This window comes from Dendropsophus ebraccatus, chromosome 14, assembly GCF_027789765.1.
Source record: "Dendropsophus ebraccatus isolate aDenEbr1 chromosome 14, aDenEbr1.pat, whole genome shotgun sequence".
Taxonomy (NCBI): Eukaryota; Metazoa; Chordata; class Amphibia; order Anura; family Hylidae; genus Dendropsophus; species Dendropsophus ebraccatus.
In genome coordinates this window covers 19,741,353-19,761,506 of record NC_091467.1, presented here as the reverse complement: position 1 = coordinate 19,761,506, position 20,154 = coordinate 19,741,353, and the positions used below count along the sequence as shown (strand labels likewise).

Genomic DNA, 20,154 nt, shown 5'->3' with positions numbered 1-20,154 from the left:
GCCCATTAGCTGACCACTGGCCATGGCACAGTATCACTCAGTGATTGGCTGAGCGGACTGTCACTCCCGTCTCAGCCAGGAAGTAAGGACAGGTAAGTATTGATGATAGAACTTGCTAAACAGCAGAAAAACAGCTAAACACCTGCAATCGTTTAGCTGTTTAGTGTGATGTGTTTAAGGTTTGGTTCAGACAAACCCAAACTTTTTTTCAGCTCACAATTGAACTTTTAAAACTCTGCTCACCTCAAGTCAAAATACATTCAGCTGGAATCCAAAGTGCTCTGACTGTCCTGAGAGGCTGTGCATGACACTCTGAGGTCTCCTAGAGCTTTCCTGTACAGGGGAAGGGTTTAGTAGGAAGTAGTAGTAGTACAGTATGGAACAGGATAGACAAGTAAGGAGATGTACGGCTGCTTAGGTTAGTAGTAGTATAATATAGGATGGAACAGGGGGACAAGGCAGGAGATGTGCGGATGCGTAGGGTAGTAGTAGTATAGTATAGGAAGGAACAGGATAGACAAGTGAGGAGATGTACGGCTGCGTAGGGTAGTAGTAGTATAATATAGGATGGAACAGGATAGACAAGTGAGGAGATGTGCGGCTGCAAAGGGTAGTAGTAGTATAATATAGGATGGAACAGGGTGGACAAGGCAGGAGATGTGCGGCTGCGTAGGGTAGTAGTAGTATAGTATAGTATAGGAAGGAACAGGATAGACAAGTGAGGAGATGTACGGCTGTGTAGGGTAGTAGTAGTATAATATAGGATGGAACAGGGTGGACAAGGCAGGAGATGTTCGGCTGCGTAGGTTAGTAGTAGTATAATATAGGATGGAACAGGGGGACAAGGCAGGAGATGTGCGGCTGCGTAGGGTAGTAGTAGTATAGTATAGGAAGGAACAGGATAGACAAGGCAGGAGATGTATGGCTGTGTAGGGTAGTAGTAGTATAATATAGGATGGAACAGGATAGACAAGGCAGGAGATGTGCGGCTGCGTAGGGAAGTAGTAGTATAATATAGGATGGAACAGGATAGATAAGTGAGGAGATTAGCGGATGCGTAGGGTAGTAGTAGTATAATATAGGATGGAACAGGGTGGACAAGGCAGGAGATGTACGGCTGCATAGGGTAGTAGTAGTATAATATAGGATGGAATAGGGTGGACAAGGCAGGAGATGTGTGGCTGCATAGGGTAGTAGTAGTATAATATAGGATGGAATAGGGTGGACAAGGCAGGAGATGTGTGGCTGCGTAGGGTAGGAGTAGTATAGTACAGGAAGGAACAGGATGGACAAGGCAGGAGATGTGTGGCTGTGTAGGGCTAGTAGTGGCATCAGTATAGTATTGAACATAATGGATAAGGTAGGAGATATGTGGCTAAATACTAGTAGATGTACCATCAGAGAATCCGGGGAGAAATCTAGGAATCCTATGGCAAAAAAGTGTGTTTCATTCAAATAACTTTCTGAAAGTGGATGGCTGACCCATGCAAAAGATTTATGTATTTTGTCTTTGGAAAACCCTTGGCTATTGAGTAGACTCTTCTGTAGATACAACTGGCAACAGGGACCCAGCAGAATGATCACTGACGTAGGTGACTTGGTAATTTTCCCTGTCCCTATAAACATTTCCAACCCCTTCCAGAAACCGTCTTACCATCAGTCTTTGGTCTTGCTTCGAGTTGTGTCCAAAGGACGAAAAGTAGTGTTGATAAATACAGCAGCTTCATCTTGCAGTTTGGAGATATGATTAAGATTTGCTGCACGAAACAACAAGACAGAGAACTATTAGCAATAGTATAGAAACAAACCTAACAAGCAACAAGTGTGAAATATGGTATGGAAATGATTTAGAGACCTCCTGACTCTTCCCCGATAGGTGATGTTGGGGGAGAGAAGGGTTGGGCATGTTGTATTTTAACTGCCCGATCCTATTGTTTTCGCAGAGATAAGCCATCGCCAGAGCTGTCAGGCAGCAGCTTATCGCCCCCTACCTGTAGAGAACATATAAACACTTGGCCCTTTCAAACCTTAAGGTGTATGCAGGGATCAGGAGAGATAGTTGTAGGCCAAACAAAGTTTGACTAATGGCTGTTAAAGGGTGTATGGCCATCATAACTCCTGTTACACCACACACTAAGTTAGCTTGGTAAATGTGTTCAGGTCAGTGTCCTCCGCTGTGATTTCCTATATGTAAAAAACCATAGAACTGAGCTGCTACTCTTTGAGACCTCTTGCACACCTCCGTGGCCATTTTAACGGTCAGGAAAACCACGGGTATTTTCTGACTGTAAAAATGGTCACCTGCTACATGGCTTCTCCTTCTCTCTGCAAGCACACAAGTGATGTTGCTCACGTTGACGAGGGAGATAGCGGCCAGTGACCTCTTGTGGCTGAAGGCATAATGCTGCCTCGGGCCAGAAGAGTGGTTGACAGGGCAGAAAGCCAATGGCTCCATGCCCTGTCAAACACAGCACCACATTTAAGTGTATGTACTCCATATTAGGAGCACATAGAGTTAAAGGGCCAGCGTCTGCACCTAGCGGCACTTGCTGGGTTCTGGCTAGGAGCCCATCTGGAAATCCAGAAAGTTTTCAGATGAGTATCTGGAGCTGTCCGGATATCTAAATGCTACCATAATTCTATGGGACAATTATAGGACATATGTATTTTTCATCAGAACCCTATTACATACTGCACTACCTGAGAAACATATCCTGTGATAAATAATAAAGATAAATAACTATAGTAGACTAATCCTTAATGGACTCCATGGTTTCTTATGGTCCCAAGTTTTTGTAATCCATTGTCAAATACCCCACTTAGGAGAAAGGGGGGGGGGGGGGGTTCCGCATTCGAAACCCATATCTATAAGGTAGAGAAAAGAGTGATCAACAAGGGCATCTCCCACATTGGAGGACTTGGCACATATTACATGGACAGCCTATTGATATCAGTGGGCACCGTGTAGTATTAATTGTTATAGGACAATATGATATTTGTTGCCATGCTCCTCTATAGATCTCAGCTTATTGGTGGAATTCCATGTGATCCACCTATTGATAAAGGACCATTCTATTGTATACCAAGATGGTGTTAGTAGAAGTCCATGGGCGAGATTTATTAAACATGGTGTAAAGTGAAACTGGCTCAGTTGCCCCTAGCAACCAATAAGATTCCACCTTCCATTTTCCAAAGTCTATGAGGAATGAAAGGTGGAATCTGATTGGTTGCTAGGGGCAACTGAGCCAGTTTCACTGTACACCATGTTTGATAAATCTCCCCCTATGTGTTTTAATGATGGTATATATATATATATATATACAGTACACACACATATATACAGTATATATATATATATATATATATATATATATTAGTCTATTCATACAGTAAAATAAGCGCCTGCTTTTCATTTTAATCATTCCCAAGATTACGCAATACAGTATATATGATTCCATCTTCTATTAATAAGGTCGAGCACATTGAATAGAGTTTTGACTTTGGTCCAGTTTTTGGATAAGATCTCTTTGCAAAGTCAGCTTTGCATTTTGACTGGCCAGGTGTCAGGGAGTATAGGTCTTACTGATATACACACGGTAAATTTACCTACACAGACGCTTCAGTGTACCGAGACATATTTCACAGTGAGAATGACGCCTGGTTTTCCCCCTAGTATATATTCAGCATATATAATAGTCTGCATATTCACCACCAATAAAGTTATATAGATAGGAAAATTAAAGTTATATATATGCCTTAATATGAGAAGTTGACCGTTCAGTCAACCATTACGGTTATTGCGTAAATGCATGTAACTGGAGTCCTAGAAATGGAACTGTATCTGGGAGCCAGAACGGGTGAGATTTAGGGGGGGAGGAGAGGGATGACCTGTTTAACTGGAAAGTAGTTATATCAGTGTATGGCATTTATTGTGGCCTAAGTATGTATCCCTTAAAGCGAATGTACCATGAGGTACATTGCTTGAAGTTTTTTACATGAATAGACTGGCACCAGCACGGGGAAGCTGGTGCCACAGTCCTTTTTTTGAACTGTGGCCTGGTTCCCACGCATGGCGACAATCTATTCCCGGGCACTAGTCCAGCCTGAAGCACTGGAGGTTAGCCTGCAGGCCCCCAATGTGATGATCTACCTTCCCCTCTGTGACGTGGCTCCATCAGAACTAAAGGGGAGGGGTTTCATCAAACTGGTAGCCGGCGGGCCCACCTCCAGTGCTTCAGGCCATGTTTCAGGTCATGCCCAGGAATAGATCGTCACTGTGCATGGGAAACAGGCCCCAGTTCAAAAAAAGGACAGTGGCAACGGCATCCCCGTGTCAGCACTAGTCTATGCATCTAAATAACTTAAAGCAATTTAATTGATGGTACATCTGCTTTAAAGGGTCATTTTGACATGTCAAAAATTTGATCGGTCAGGGTCTGAGTGTTCAGACCCCATTCAATCGCTAGAATGAGCAGAGAGAAGCACCCTCCAGGATGTTTCTCTTCCAAGTCATTGTGTGCATGGCTGTGATGATTCCATAGACCTTCTAACTTCTTGGTTGGATGGTTCCAACTTCTTCAGACACCATAATGCTCGTGTTCTGCTCAACTTCAACTACATATATATATATATATATATATATATATATATATATATATATATATATATATATATTTATTTATTTATTTTCCCCCTCCAAAATTCCTAGTTACGCCATTTTATTATAGAACAAGAGGCAGCATTTATAAAGGACTAAGTAGATAATATCACTTTATTTCCTGTGTTTTTAATGCAGGGAAGCAAATACAAGGCTCTTTTAGAAAGACAATTCACTGTTGCACAACATGGTTCTTGGTAATCTGACACATCAGAAAGATCTGTGGTAAGGTTAACTTGCTTCGGAGACTAAACACTGCAAAAAAGTCATGAAAGACCCTCAAAAGGAAATAAAGAACACATTTCCAGCTCGCTTAGTTTATATAAGGTGAATTGAATGACCCAATATAGTCTTTTTTATGGGATCACAGAGGATATTATCGTGAGTATAGTATACCAAAACAATATAATAGTAATGGTGTGTGTCAGATTTCCTCTTGAAAAACAACAATAAAACCACAAGCTATGGAAGAATAAACAACTACACAATTCTCTCTATTTTGTTTTTTTTTTCTTCAATTTTTTTGTCTTATACTGTATAACATGAGACAACGCATTATTTCCTTTTAAGTTTATGTGCATGAAAAATATTTAGACCATTGTCTAAGTTTAGCCATCAGTTATATATCCCGTCTGTTTTCAGTCTTCTCCATACACAGGAATTGTGGAATGGCTGAGCACTCCTGTGTTCTCTATGGGAAGGGATAAGCTGCACCAAGAGTGCTCGTGTCTCTTTCTGAACAAATGGGTTGGCTGTGATTTTCCATCACGGCCGACCCCTATCACCATTGAAATTATCCAGAATTATCCAGAATGGACCCATACATGCTGTGGGCTTGGCCTAAAATAGTGTATGAGGACCTTTAGATAGTTGTCCGGTCCCACAAAAATCATTAGGTTTGGCTGACTTTTTACTAATGTCTATAAGAACCTAGGCTTCCTTCTACATCAGGTTCCCTGGACCCACCAGAAGACCACACTCCACCTATATAAAGTATCTGTAATGCCCACTTCTACTTGATTTATAAACTTAGATTTCATTGTGCATGCAGGACCTATCATTGATAAGGACTAACAGGTTACTTCTGAATAAACTCTTTATAAACAGACCCTAGTGCAAAGTGATGGTTCCAAAGTCTACTCCAAATTAGGTTACCTTACACTGGACCTTTGGTCCCTATAGTTGTCTAAGAACCTGGACCAAAAGGATGATACTTAGGGCTAATTCACACGTCCGTTGTTCTGTCCACAATTGCGGGCCTTAGGCCACATTCACACACCCGTAGTGCAGTCCGTGGCCGCGGACCGCACTACCGTATGTGTATCCGTAGTGCTCCAAGCTTCACGGAGCACTACATTCACACATCATTACCCCAGAGATCCGTGGCCCCGTACACACGTACGGACGTGTGAATGGGGCCATAGGATAACATTGGTTTCATGTTCTGTCCGCAATTGCGTGCCCGCAACTGCAGACAGGACAACGGACGTGTGAATTAGCCCTTAGACCATTCTGACCCTGACTTTGCTTATATCACATTATAATTTGCTATTATTACATTGCTATTTGTTCAAAACATTGATGAAACCTATTAGATGGAAGCAGAAAAAGTTAATAAGTTTTTTTTTTCCAAATGGTTTTATACCTTGGCCTCATTTAAATAATTTCCTAAATGGTTAAAGTCTTCAAGGGAATCTGACAGATTCACTTTAATTATTCATTTAGGTACAGTTTACTTGATGTTTGTGTGAAGCCATAATGTGGCCACGTGTATGAGCACTTATAGTTTGGTGCTTTCATTATTGGGGTACAATACATGTAACTACTCCTCAATGTAAGTTGTGTGCAAAGTATAACAACACTGTTCATAGAGTCACCTAAGGACAAGGTTCTCATGTGTCCTTGGCAATCAGTGAAAGGCGTTTTGTTGAACCCACTGAAGTTGACTTTATCTTCATCAGTTCCATCTTTTGGCAGTCCACTCAAAAGCGATCTAATTTCTGAAATAGCATTTCTTCAACTGTCTATAACTCTATCTGTATATTCCCCCTTCCCGAGAAAAGTGCCAATTGCTTATCTCATTGGTGGAAGATTATTGCGAAATGAAAGGGCTTGTTTACCCAATGCACCTAACTTACTTGGATTGGATCACAAGGGTTCTGGCTGCTGGCACAAAGTACGAGTGATCTAGAACATTTGCTGACCATGATTAAGAAACACAGGGGCTGATTTACTAACAATTCGTCAATATTAAGCTGTTATGCTGTCGGTTGTGTCTGGTTTTTCGCGTGGACAAAACTAAAACCTGACCATCCCACATCTCTGGAAGTGGTTGTTTTTAAGAATGGAAAAAGCTGTAAAAAAATTGTTGGTTCGCTTATTAAATCTGTTGGTTGTGGCGGGTTTTAAAGGACAAACCCCATGACACATCCACGGCACGCCAAGTTGGCGGGTTTTTGGACAAAAATAATGGGTTTGTCAGGTTTTTGGAAAAAATTTGTGGCACACCTTTAGTAAATTAATATGTAGGAACACTACACCAACAAGGAACATGGACAAAAACTTGACAATTTTCTGATGGGAACACATTAGTAAAGCCCCACGGTCTCAAGATGGGTTTACAGTTTATTTTTAAGGAGACCAAGATTTAAATTACTCGTAACATCAACCACTCTACCATTAAAAAAGAGAAGAACTAGACACTGGAACCAGCTACTGCATCCTTTGATCAGTGGGATCATTCTAGAAAAACACTGATACATTGCTAAAAGAATATTAGCCGTGAAGGACTTGGACAAAATCATAGTGTTGCTTCCCAGTGACCAGTTATAGGTGTAAAAGTTGGTCAGTGCAGAAACAGGACAAAATTAAGATAGATGGTTTGAACTTTGGTGCTGGAGAAGGCTACTGGAGATACCTTAGACTCCTAAAGAACAAACCATTCAGTGATAGAAGAGATCAAACTAAAGATGTCTTTGGTGTCTCAGATGACCAAGCATAGACCTTGGACATGTTACGAGAAGAAAGAGATAGTTATGGAAAGACGTCATGCTGGGAAACACAGAGGGAAATTGTAAGAAAGGAAGACCTGCCTGCCACAGTCTGGCTTGATATGAAGCTATCAATGGTCATTTGGCCCCAGACAGAGCATATTACAGAGAAGCTCTTCAACTGTTCCCTATACGTTGACAATGACTTGACAGCACATAACAACAATATTCTACAGCATCTATTGAAATCAATAGGCAAACATGTAATAAATGGTCTCATGGAATCCTCCAGTCTTCATCAAGGCAGGGGGCTCTATGTTCTGATCTGATGTTCTGTGGATCTTCTCATGACATCCCTATACCTCAATAAAGTATATGGATCTAGGTTGTCCTGAATGGACAATCTCGCAGGTCCCACTGGCCGAAAGTATTTTGACTGATTTTAACACAAAGTGATAAATTAACAAATTGAGTAAAACAGAAGCAGACATTTTAGGTTCCAATCATATTTTTAGGAATTGCTCTTGGAAATATTATGTTGTTAAACTCCGTAACTATTTTAGGATGGGCTATGTGAGAGAGAATTAGATCTGCTGACTGTTGGGGAAGTCATTGCAGAACAGCTTCTTGCCTTTTAACCTTCACCATATAGCTCTTCTTGACACCTTGCCCATTAGTCTTGTACTATTCTTGATGCTGGGGTAATATTTTACATGCTGCACTGACTCCTGCCAAGACCAAACATTATCCATCATGTTTATTTGCTACAAATCAGAGTCTTATAGATGTAACGCACAGTTCTAGAGGCTAATAGACGCTTTCTTATGTCAGTTTTAGCTTTAATAAATAAATGCCATGTGGAGAGTATGAATTGAGTCCAAAGCCTTTGAATGTGTTCATTACGTGAGGGCTATAGAAGAGACAACTCACAGCAACATTGCTACAAATGACCCGATGCTTAAGTGTGGACAGACACCTGTTCACATGGAACCTGCATTAATATCAGGTGGTGAAAAGCTCTCTTTGTTCTTTCCTAGATGAAAGAATTAACCTCGTTTGGACTTGCCTTCTTTTGTTTCTTTTGACTTCACTTTTTTTTTATTCGAGAGTCATAATTATTTAGTTTTTCCACTAATATAGGCGCATGAGGACTGGGTGATGGACATTAGTACAGATTTGGGCCCACAAGCGTTAATCGTGAGACTTTAAGTAAGAAGAGCAATTATTTGAGCATGTTGACTCTACATAGCGTAACCGCAACAAGCAACGGGTGTAGACCTGCTGTGCCACCCAACTAGTTTAGCTTTGGGTCATGCCCAGGAATCTAAATAGTAGGTTTCATTCTTTAACCCTACCCCAGGATGTGGACCATAGACTTAAGGTCTCCTGCGCACATCTGTATGGTTGTGTGGTCTACAAAGCCATGGTCCACAAAATGCACAGATGTCCCACACAATGTCATCTCTGGGCCGCCAGCAAACACTGACGTGAGGTCAATAAAATCTATGGAGCCCAAACCCGTGAATACAGTCCCTATAGTGGCAAGCCCTTATTTTATTGCCATCCAGGTTTCGGATAAATGCACAGACCATGGAATCCATGGTCATGTGGCATTGGGCCATAGACTAGAATTGGTCTGATACTGTCTGCAATTGCCTGCAGTTGGTGGGCCCTGAATTATGGAAGTGTGCAAGGGGATTTGGCTGCGATTGGGTACCAGGTACCATTCCAAGAGTGGCTCTTTTGTCAGTAGTGGCTGTCCCAGCAAATCAGAAGACACTGGGAGGAGGCATCAAGGAGTCAAGCAAAGAAAGGTAAAAGTCCAGGCATGGATGGTGGGCAGTCAGGTAGAAAAGCTCGGTACAGGTAAGAGATTCGAGGAAATGCAACACAGGTTTCAGGTCAGGCATAGGAGATGGTAGGGCACACACAGGTCAGGCAGAAGTGGAGTTAGACATAGATCAGTATATCAGGAAAATCATACATGTTCACTATGGACACAGAAAACCCGAATATTGCCTAGGCAAAGGTCAAGTGGGTGTGGCTGCCTTAAATGCGGAATGACCTGTGGTAATTGGCTTGGGACAGGTTCAGGAGGACACACGGTTTCTACAAGAGACAATAAGAGAGCACACACATACCCTACAGGTAGAGTCAGGAACTGCAGAGGCAGAAACCAATACATGGCAGATAAAAGGAGCATTGAGTTGTGGCATGCATTGGAAGTATCCCAGTAGTTGTGGCTAGCAGTAACGGACCCCTGGCGTTACAGTAAGTAGAGTAAAGTAAGTTCCTTGGCACAATATTGACTTGGGCAGTATGGTTGCTCAGTGGTTAGCACTGTAGCCTTGCAGGGGTCCTGGGTTCAAATCCCACCAAGGGCAACATCTGCAAAGAGTTTGCATGTTCTCTCTATGTTCGCGTGGGTTTCCTCTGGGGTTTGGAAGTACTGTATATTACTTCTTTCCTCTTATTTTCAGCAACTAACAAAATCAGCATAATCACAGGCCATTAAACACCACGAATAAGGCAACTGTCCGGGCACCACGGGCTCTGCAGTACTAAATTGCTGCTTTGTATTTTCTTGCTATGTTTCATGGAGAAGGAACCGCACTATATAAGTCACACCTCACTAGCCGTCCGTTTCTCTACAACCCTGACTTCCTGTCTACTGTATACAATGCCATCCTTTAGTATAATGCACCCCTCTAAACCCAATGCATCTCAATGTGTAATAACCCAAAGACAAATACGTCTGGAGTCGTATGTGGTTTAATTTAGTGCGGCACAATGGTGAAAAATGTTACATGACACTTAAAAGGAATGTCTGTTCCTGCTATCTACACAAAGGGTCAATTCTTCTAAAGGAAGACGGTAGCTAGGAAGAGTTTACTGCACTGAGCAATATCTAGAGGCAATAAGCTCTGCTCTGTTGATGTGTGTGGTCAGGAACAAATGAGAATATACAGAAAGCAACAGAGCAACCTCGATTTCTATAGGATCAAGATGTCCATGCAATGCTTATTTAAAGGGGTAGTTCACAAAAAAAAGGTTGTTCAAATCAACTGGTGCCAGAAAGATTTGTAATTTACTTCTAATAAAAAAAATTCTAGTCTTCCAGCTGCTGTATGTCCTGCAGGAAGTGGCATCTTTTTTCCAGTCTGTAGACAGGAGTGGGTTTCTATTCTATGGGTATTTGCTACTGCTCATGGCAGTTCCTGACATGGACAGAGAAGGCAGCAGAGAGCGCTGTGTCAGACTGGAAAGAATACATTATTTCCTGCAGGATATACAGCAGCTGATAAGTACTGGAAAACATGAGATTTTTTTTATAGAAGTAAATGATTAATTTTTGGCACTTTCTGGCACCAGTTTTTTTCCGTGAACTACCCCTGTAAAGCTAGCCATAGACGAAACATAGCTATTGGCTGAATGCGATCTTTCCTGATCCCCTAAACGTTGGTGGAAACTTATCTCCCTTAGAAGTCAGTGGAAATTCAGGAGTCCCCTATATACACCTTGGATGATTGGGCAGTCTAGCCGGAATCAGCAGGTTTAACTGACACGTGTATGGGAGGTCTTTAGTAAAGGGGGCAATTTGTATGTTGTATGTTTAAAGGGGTTATCTGGTTTAAAGGGGTTATCCAGCGCTACAAAAACATGACCACTTTTCCCCCTCTCTTGTCTCCAGTTCTGGTGTGGTTTGCAATTAAGCTCCATTTACTTCAATGGAACTGAGTTTGAAACCCCACCCAATCGGGAGACAAGAGAAGGGGAAAAGTGGCCATGTTTTTGTAGCGCTAGATAACCCCTTTAAGGAAACCCAGTTTTAAACACTTATGTTTTGCAGTGTATTTTGTCTGATCACATTGTCACCAGGCATGTCAGAAAATAATGATTGCATCTGGTCTCATTGCTGAGACCAGCTGTGATCAGGAGATATAGCCGAGGAGAGAGAATAGCAGCAACACAATCCACTCCCCAGCTGCTAGCTAATCCGGCAATGCAGCCTCATAGACTTACAATGTCGGATATAGCCAATCAGGAAATGTAGCCAGGGAGTGGATCACACAGCTGCCACAGTCTCCCAGGCTACATCTCCTGATCACAGCGAGTCTCAGCAGTGGTTTGTCCAATACCTAGTGCCACCATTGTACAATAAATAAGACAGGGCTCCCAGCCCCCTTCACTGTGTAGTGCAGTGCGCCCAACAGCTGTTCGTTGCTGCTGATCAGGTGGTTGTTATAACACAGGCAACACATTTCAAGAAGGAGGAAAAGAATGAGTTGCACTCATCAAAGGAGTCTTCATAGGCTTTATTTCTTCATATCAATCAATAAAAAACTGGACATAGTGCAAACATGGACAAAGCAGATGCTAGACAAAACAGGGCGGAGACAGACTGTTTCACGCGTAACCGCGCTTTTACGGACCAAGGAAGGTCCGAAAAAGCGCGGTTACGCGCGAAACAGTCTGTCCTTCTTGGAATGTGTTTACATTGGACTATATATTGCTTTTTGAGTTCGCATGACTTGTTGAGTCCGTTTTCACAGCAGACTGTCAGCTGATATTGTGTTCCTTACATACCGCTTTTATCTCCCTATTGTGCCGCCTGTTTCTATTTTCTGATAACACAGGCAGAGATGAGCAAACCTCGAGCACACTCGAGTTAGTCCAAACCCGAGCATGTGGCATTTGATTACCGGTGGCCCTAGGGATTCCTGGAAAACATAGATACAGCCTATGGCCTGTGGTTTTCTAAGCAGCCTTTTCTAAGCAGCCTTAGGGCTGTATGCAACTTCTGCAGCCACCGGTAATCAAATGCTGAATGTTCGAGTTCAGACAAACCCGACTGTGTAGGTTTGCTCAGCTCTAGTAATTACAATGCATGTCTCTTGCTCCGAAAGACCCAGCATATGCATGCATTACATACACAGTTTATTCATATGGGAATTATGTAATACTTTGTTTTACCTGCGGGGGTGCTGTGAGTAAATCGACCATTTGCTGCTTAGGTTTCCCTATAATCTACAGATAATTGCTGGGGGATTCGGCAGCAGGATAATCTTTTATAACCTTTTATTGTTTCAAATCAACTGGTGCCAGAGATTTGTAATTTACTTCTATTTAAAAAAAATCTCAATTTTTCCAGTACTTATCAGCTGCTGTATGTCCTGCAGGAAGTTGTGTATTCTTTCTAGTCTGGAAAGGAGGAAAGGTTTTCTATGGGGATTTTTCCACTGGTCTGAACATTTCCTGACATGGACACAGGTGGCAGCAGAGAGCACTGTGTCAGGCTGGAGATAATACACCACTTCCTGCAGGACATATAGCAGCTGATAAGTACTGGAAGACTTGAGATTTTTTAATAGAAGTAAATTACAAATCTCTGGCACTTTCTGAAATATTTTTTTGTGTGATAGATACAGAAATAGTGACGCTATTGCATCTGGTTTTGTTAAATGGACGGTACAACCTTGCTTGAATAATAGAAGTAAATGCAACAAGTCTGGTATGGCAGTATTTCCTATGGGAGTGACTTGTGCCATGTCAGCAGTCTGTCACCTTGGCTGTTGACCTCCAGTGATAAAGTAATAAAGACCAAACATCTTGAATATTTCACAGATGCCTCGAGGCAAAGATTATTATGCAGGAGAACGTATACATTTAAATCAATTAGACCCCAGGTCAAGATTCTTCTCCAAAGGTGAATGGCGGGAGGTCGTGTAACAGAAGGCGTTCTGTGCCGGGCCTAGCGGTGCACAGACATCTCCTGAATACCTGCATTCAAGCATCTTCTCTACCATAGGAAAATAGCTCGGTAGAATCCACATTCCAATCCTATCGAACAATCGCCCTTTCTAACCACAGCCACACTGACGGCTATTTTTACCCCAGACCATAAAATCCAACTGTTCCTTAAATCTCCTCTGCTCCATATGAGAAAATAATTCAGTCCATGAAAGAAACACCTGAACAAATAGATAGAATGTCACTTTTTGTCTTTTCCGGGGTCTGATTTACAAAGGGATGCTCTGTCCATTGTGTAATTACTAGGTTTATTTTGATAATGCACATATTTATATATATATATATATATATATATATATATATACACATCTAGGATAGATAGACAGCACAACTTGCTGATACAATAACTCATGTTATACATTGCAAAAGGGACAAGCAAATAGAGAAACACTGGATTAGGGCAAAAGTGCAAATATACAATAAATCAGCAGCTACATGAATAAGACATTGCCTGAGCAACCTCCATTTGATTTACTTAAAGTGACACTGTCACCCCCTTTTTGCATTCTGACTTCTCTACACAGGTGTAAAGGGTAAATTTAGCAGTCTTCATACCTTATTTTCTATCATACGTCATGGTGCTTGTTCCAGTAAAAAGTGATCTTTTATCAACTGCAGATTGTGCTAAGTGGGCGGGGCTTCACAGCAACAGCGCCACAGTTGGCCCCACCCCCGTGATGTCATCTGCAAATAGGCTACGCCCCCTCGGTCGGCTGGGCCCTAGGCCACGCCCCCTCAGGTGGGGGCTAAACCTTTAGGCCACCCTGTTCCAATAGTAATGGGGGCGGGGCCTATGTGCCTATGATGTCATGGAGGAGTGGGGGGCTAAGTGGCGCTATTACCATGAAGCCCCGCCTACTTAGCACAATCTGCAGATGATAAAAGATCACTTTTTACTTGAACATGCACCATGATGTATGCTATAAAATAATGTATGAAAACTGATAAATTTACCTTTTACACTTGTGTAGAGAAGTCAAAATGCAAAAAGAGGAGTTGTCTGGTTTAGAAATTCTAAGAGTCTCTTGTGCTCTGAAGGAGCCAGAACATTAATACATTACATGAACTTATGTGTAATACTCAAAGTCTCCAGTGGTGGCACTGCAGGGAAGTACATTCTTACAGCTGATTTCCCCATGGACTTTTTTTTTTAACAAAAACCTATAGTCTACAGAAGACCTTGCCTTTAAGTGAAAACAGATATTAATCAGAAAGCATTAAACTCCCTCAAAGAACTATATAGAGGTTCTCTAAAAAAAAAAAAAGTCATACTTACATACCCTGATTCCCTGCCGCTGCCTTACTGATGGTACACTGTTCTGTTCTCCTCTTCCTCATGGTTCTTGTGACATTCTGTTCCTGGAGAGAATGCTCGTTCAACCCACTGATTGGCTGAGTGGGCATTTCCTACATGAACGTAACGTCATCAGAACGAGGAGGAAGAGAAGTGTCCCATCAGTACAGTAGCGGCAGGGGATCAGGGTAGGTGAGTGTGCTATATTTTATATTTTTTATATTCACTGCACTTTGAGGCATTTAAAAAAACTGCCTTAAAAACTTGTTATAGAATACTGTATATATTTCTTTCTTTCTTACATTGAAGAGAAAAAGCTCTCCTGTTAAATCACTTTAAAAACAACCCTGCATCCTTCTGCTATACTTTATGCTCCAATTTTTAACCACTGTAGACATTGCCTCTTCCTTTCAATGAATGGGAACATTGTTTTCTACATCTAGAAGCTCAGTACATATCATGACCACAGGCAGAAGATAGAGTTCTGAAGGCCAATAGACACGATCCATGATCAATCCACAGACAGCAAGCAGAGATCTGGGCAATGGTTAGCAATGGACAAGAAATCTATTTGAAGACTACAAAAATTTCAATATCCAGTTCTAAGGTAGCTCTCCTCCAAAAGCTTACTCTCCAGTTCCATCAATTGGAGGTAGCATTCCTATTTACAATGCTTACAATTACAATCCTTTTTACAAGGATTACAATACTTTTTATTTTGCTACACCCCCTGTGTCTGATATATAGGGATTTTACTATTTGGTTGACTGTGTGCACTTTTCTCTGAATGGTCATATATACAGGAACTTTATTCTAAATAGGAGTGTAAAAGATAGGCTCATGGGGTGTGATCCTTGTTCATGCACCTCAGCCTCATGTTTACACCCCCTGAGCCTCATTTATATGGCTTCAGTCTAATATTTGCATCACCAGTCTGATTCATACCCCTCAGGCTTATATTCCCACCCCCTGAGCCTGATTAATATCCTTCAGTCTTATATTTTTACTACCTGAGCCTGATTCATGGCTGTCAGCCTCATATTCACAACCCCTAAACCTGATTCATGCTCCCTAGAGTTCATATTCACACCCCCTGAGCCTGATTCATGGCCCCTAGGGTTCATATTCACACCTCCTGAGCCTGATTCATGGCCCCTAGGGTTCATATTCACACCCCCTGAGCCTGATTCATGGCCCCTAGGGTTCATATTCACACCTCCTGAGCCTGATTCATGGCCCCTAGGGTTCATATTCACACCTCCTGAGCCTGATTCATGCTCCCTAGAGTTCATATTCACACCCCCTGAGCCTGATTCATGCCCCATAAGGTTCAAATTTACACCTCCTGAGCCTGATTTATGCCTGCCAGCCTCATATTCACACCCCCTGAGCCTGATTCATGCCCCATAAGGTTCATATTTACACCTCCTGAGCCTGATTTATGCCTGCCAGCCTCATATTCATACCCCCTGAGCCTGATTCATGCCTATCATCCTTATATTCACACCCCCTAAACCTGATTCATGCCCCCTCAGATTCATAACCCCTGAGATCGATTTATGTCCCTCACCCTCATATTCACACCCCCTGAGCCTGATTCATGCCTATCAGCCTTATATTCACACCGTTTGAGCCTGATATATGCCCCCCAGACTCATATTCACACCCCCTAAACCTGATTCATGCCCCCCTCATGTTCATATTCACACTCTCGACTCTAGACTTTCACAGCCCCCCTGAGTCTGATTCCCACCCCCCACAGACTTATACTCACACTACCCTAAATCTAGAAATCTTGCCTCCTTTTTAGATGAAGTTCCACCCACCTGACTATTCAGGGCAAGGTGCAATCAATTAAGTAGTAAAAATTTAAATATATCCTTATATTCAGAGTACCTGAGACAAAAAAAACACTAAAAAGAGAGAGAGAGTGACTGTGTCGAGCAGCACCCCTTCAAGTTCTTGACTACTCATAACAGAGTGGGCCAGATTCATCAATGTGTGGAACAAACACTAGTGCAATTGTCCCATAGCAACCAATCACAAATTGAAACCTGAGCTGTGATTGGTTATTACGGGCAAATGGCACCAGTTGACACGATCTGGTTAGGTCCATCAAAACCCTTTCAAATGTGTCCAGAAAGTCCAAAAGCTCAAAATATTACTACTATAATATACTATATATTCGTAAACCATAACAATTAACCCTTTATAGTGACCTTAAAATGCTTTAGTCTGATAACTGATACAGGTTACACCCCCCATTTACAATTTACAATTAGGTTGACTAGTCAAATTGGTGGGGACTTTAAATGGGGGCATGAATGCCAGGGGTGTAAATGCAAGGCTCGGGGAGGTGGCAGGATCATGTTTAGGGGTGTGTGAAGTGAATAGGAACTTCATAATCACCAATCACCCCCCTCCTTAGTATAGCATTCACACCCCATTTTGAAATAAAGTTCCCGCCCATGTGACTATTCAGTGAAAAGTGCAGGCACTTAACCAAATATTAAAATATTTATGTCTTGGGAGCAGGAGGGCATAGTGAAAAGGAATAAGGGGCCTTGGAATAAGGGCACCCAAGGCTATAAGTTGAGATTAAAAAAAACTTTTTGGGACTGACCACAGGTCCTCTTTAAAGCCTGGATATGGAAAACATAAATAATGGAACATTTAGACAGTTACTTTTAAAGGGGTACTCCAGTGATCAACTGGTGTCAGAAAGTTATATAGATTTGTAATTTACTTCTATTTAAAAATCTTAAGCCTTCCAGTACTTATCAGCTGCTCTATGTCCTGCAGGAAGTGGTGTTTTCTTTCCAGTCTGACACAGCACTCTCTGCTGCCACCTCTGTCCATGTCAGGAACTGTCCAGAGCAGGAGAGGTTTTCTATGGGGATTTGCTCATGCTCTGGACAGTTCCTGTTATGGACAGAGGTGGCAGCAGAGAGTGCTGTGTCAGACTGGAAATAATATACCACTTCCTGCAGGACATACAGCAGCTGATAAGTACTGGAAGACTTGAGATTTTTACAAATCTGCATAAATTTCTAACACCAGTTGATTTAAAAAAATAAATAAATCACCGGAGTTTCCCTTTAAAGGGGTAGTGCGGCGGTAAAACATTATTCACAGAATAACACACATTACAAAGTTATACAACTTTGTAATGTATGTTATGTCTGTGAATGGCCCCCTTCCCTGTGTCCCCCCACCCCCACCCGTGTACCCGGAAGTGTAGTGCATTATACATACCTGATCCGTGCCGACACGCGTCCGCCATCTTGTGCCGAACGTCACGGGTACACAGGTGGGGGTGGGGGACACGGGGAAGGGGGCCATTCTCAGACATAACATACATTACAAAGTTGTATAACTTTGTAATGTGTGTTATTCTGTGAATAATTTTTTTACCGCCGCACTACCCCTTTAAGCAAGGTAATTTGTACAGATTGTTTCCCAAAATTGTTCATCCCCACCAATCACAAGAACAAATCCCAGTCTAAAAGTTACAAACATAGCAATAGTTAAAGACCGTGACTACGCCAATGAGCGGTTCCTATGGTTATATCCCTTCCCAAACCTTTCAGTCTTCGTCGGCTATTGACAAACCTCTGCTGATAATAGACCCCATTCAACTCTATGGCGATAAATCACTCTTGTTTGGATGAACTGTCTATATACCCATGAAGGAGACAGCTGGGGGGGTGTTAAAACCGTCTGTAAAAAGTGCCTGGGACAGCTGAGGGGGGTCTACATACCAAACATAGTAAGGTGCTGCCTAAGAAAGGGAAGATGGTGGAAGAAGGTAGATATGCAAAGGTTACTTTCACTGCACGTCCATCAATAGCTGCCGATCATAAGGAAACAATTATATTCTGGTATGTCCCCTATGGTCATGGAAACGGATCTGTCGCATGTAATTACCAGGGGGCTTTAGGTTATAATGGATCAAAGCTGGATTTCAATCAGAAGAGAAAACAGAGATGTGAGGGGGGCACAGCTCATTTATAATAGGGCACAATGTCTCCACTATATACAGATCCATCACTGTATAAGGTTTCTTAATGTGCGATCCTTAAAGATTAAATAAGGGCCCTATTACACGGGACGATTATCGTGCGAAAAATCGTTAAAAGGTCCAAATTGAAACGATAATCGTTCTGTGTCATTGCAGGCAACGATCGAAAAATCGTTGATTTACATCTGAATCTAAACTTATCGTTAATCGTTCGCTGTAATTCCACGTTCGTTCGCTCAAGTTCCGCATTTTTTCACCAATCGTTCAGTGTAATTGCACATTGTTCATTGTTTTTCTGGGATTTTCTGAGAAGGAATAAACGATCATAATAACGATCGCAATAACGATCCTAGTCGCGATCGTAACTAACGATTATCGTTCTGTGTAATGTGGTGAGCGATTTCAGGTTAACGATAAACAATCTCGTTTGCGATCAATCGTTAATCATTAGTCGTTAAAAATCGCTCAGTGTAATAGGACCCTAAGCAGCGACATTAGAATTCAAATTGGGTCACATAATGGTATAGAACAGGGCTAGGCTCTCTAGTTGTTGCAAAACTACAACTCCCATCATGCCTGGACAGCCAATTGGCTGTCCAGGCATGATGGGAGATGTCGTTTTGCAACAGCTGTAGGGCGGAAGGTATATAAATGAGGTATAGAATCCCTGGTATATAGAAAAAGTTAGTAGTTATACTGCTCTAAAAAATAAAATAAAGAAAATATACTATAATACAATGTATCACTTAAATGAGCAATCACATACAGTACATGAATATGGGGGACAGATAGAATTCTAGAATTTGTGGTTCTAGAACTTGCTATCTGCTGGGAGTTGTAGTCCAACAGCAGAAGAAGATATTTAAAGTCCTAAAACAATGCAGGTTCTTAGCAATACAAGGAAATGGGCGGCCAAAGATCTCATGCTGCCTGCCAAGGACCACTGATCAAAGCTATTTTAATGAAGTAATGTTTCCAAAGCGTCTACATGTGTTTAAACGCTGAGCCTTTCTTACGCCTGGACCAATGAGAGAATAGTGAGAGTCGTAGCATCCTGCTGGGGCAGACTGCACAATCCTGGCTCCCATCAGTATAATAAGACTGAATGCAGCCTGCGTACTGCGCTATGGTATATGGCATTGATAGATCAATAAACAACAAATAAATCATTCAGACATGCATTAGACAAAGTCCCCCCCAAAATGCGTCCATGAGCATCCAGCAACCTACTGTACATCCTACCAGGTCAAACTGCAGCCAGCAACATAAGGGTCAATGGGGGTTCCTTACTGTAGGGTCTGTCCACCTTCTCTTTTCTAGCCTTGGTTTGAAGAGCACTGAGCACTGTGCAGGTTTTTAATTCTGGGAGGTAAAAAGGGGG

General features: G+C 42.0%; 1 protein-coding gene across 11 annotated transcripts in view; it reads right to left on the bottom strand.

Moving 5' to 3' along the window:
* Positions 1-20,154, bottom strand: part of MATN4 (matrilin 4) — a 138,455-nt gene that overhangs the window by 19,467 nt on the left and 98,834 nt on the right. For 7 of the 11 annotated variants that reach the window (XM_069951488.1, XM_069951485.1, XM_069951489.1 and 4 more), the window contains one exon: positions 1,655-1,757. In XM_069951488.1, the coding sequence (XP_069807589.1) occupies positions 1,655-1,727 (73 nt within the window). In that variant the 5' untranslated portion in view covers positions 1,728-1,757. Of the gene's footprint in view, positions 1-1,654; positions 1,758-3,083; positions 3,167-20,015; positions 20,127-20,154 lie in introns of those variants that run through there. The other 4 variants (XM_069951483.1, XM_069951494.1, XM_069951492.1 and 1 more) reach the window with 3 other exon arrangements.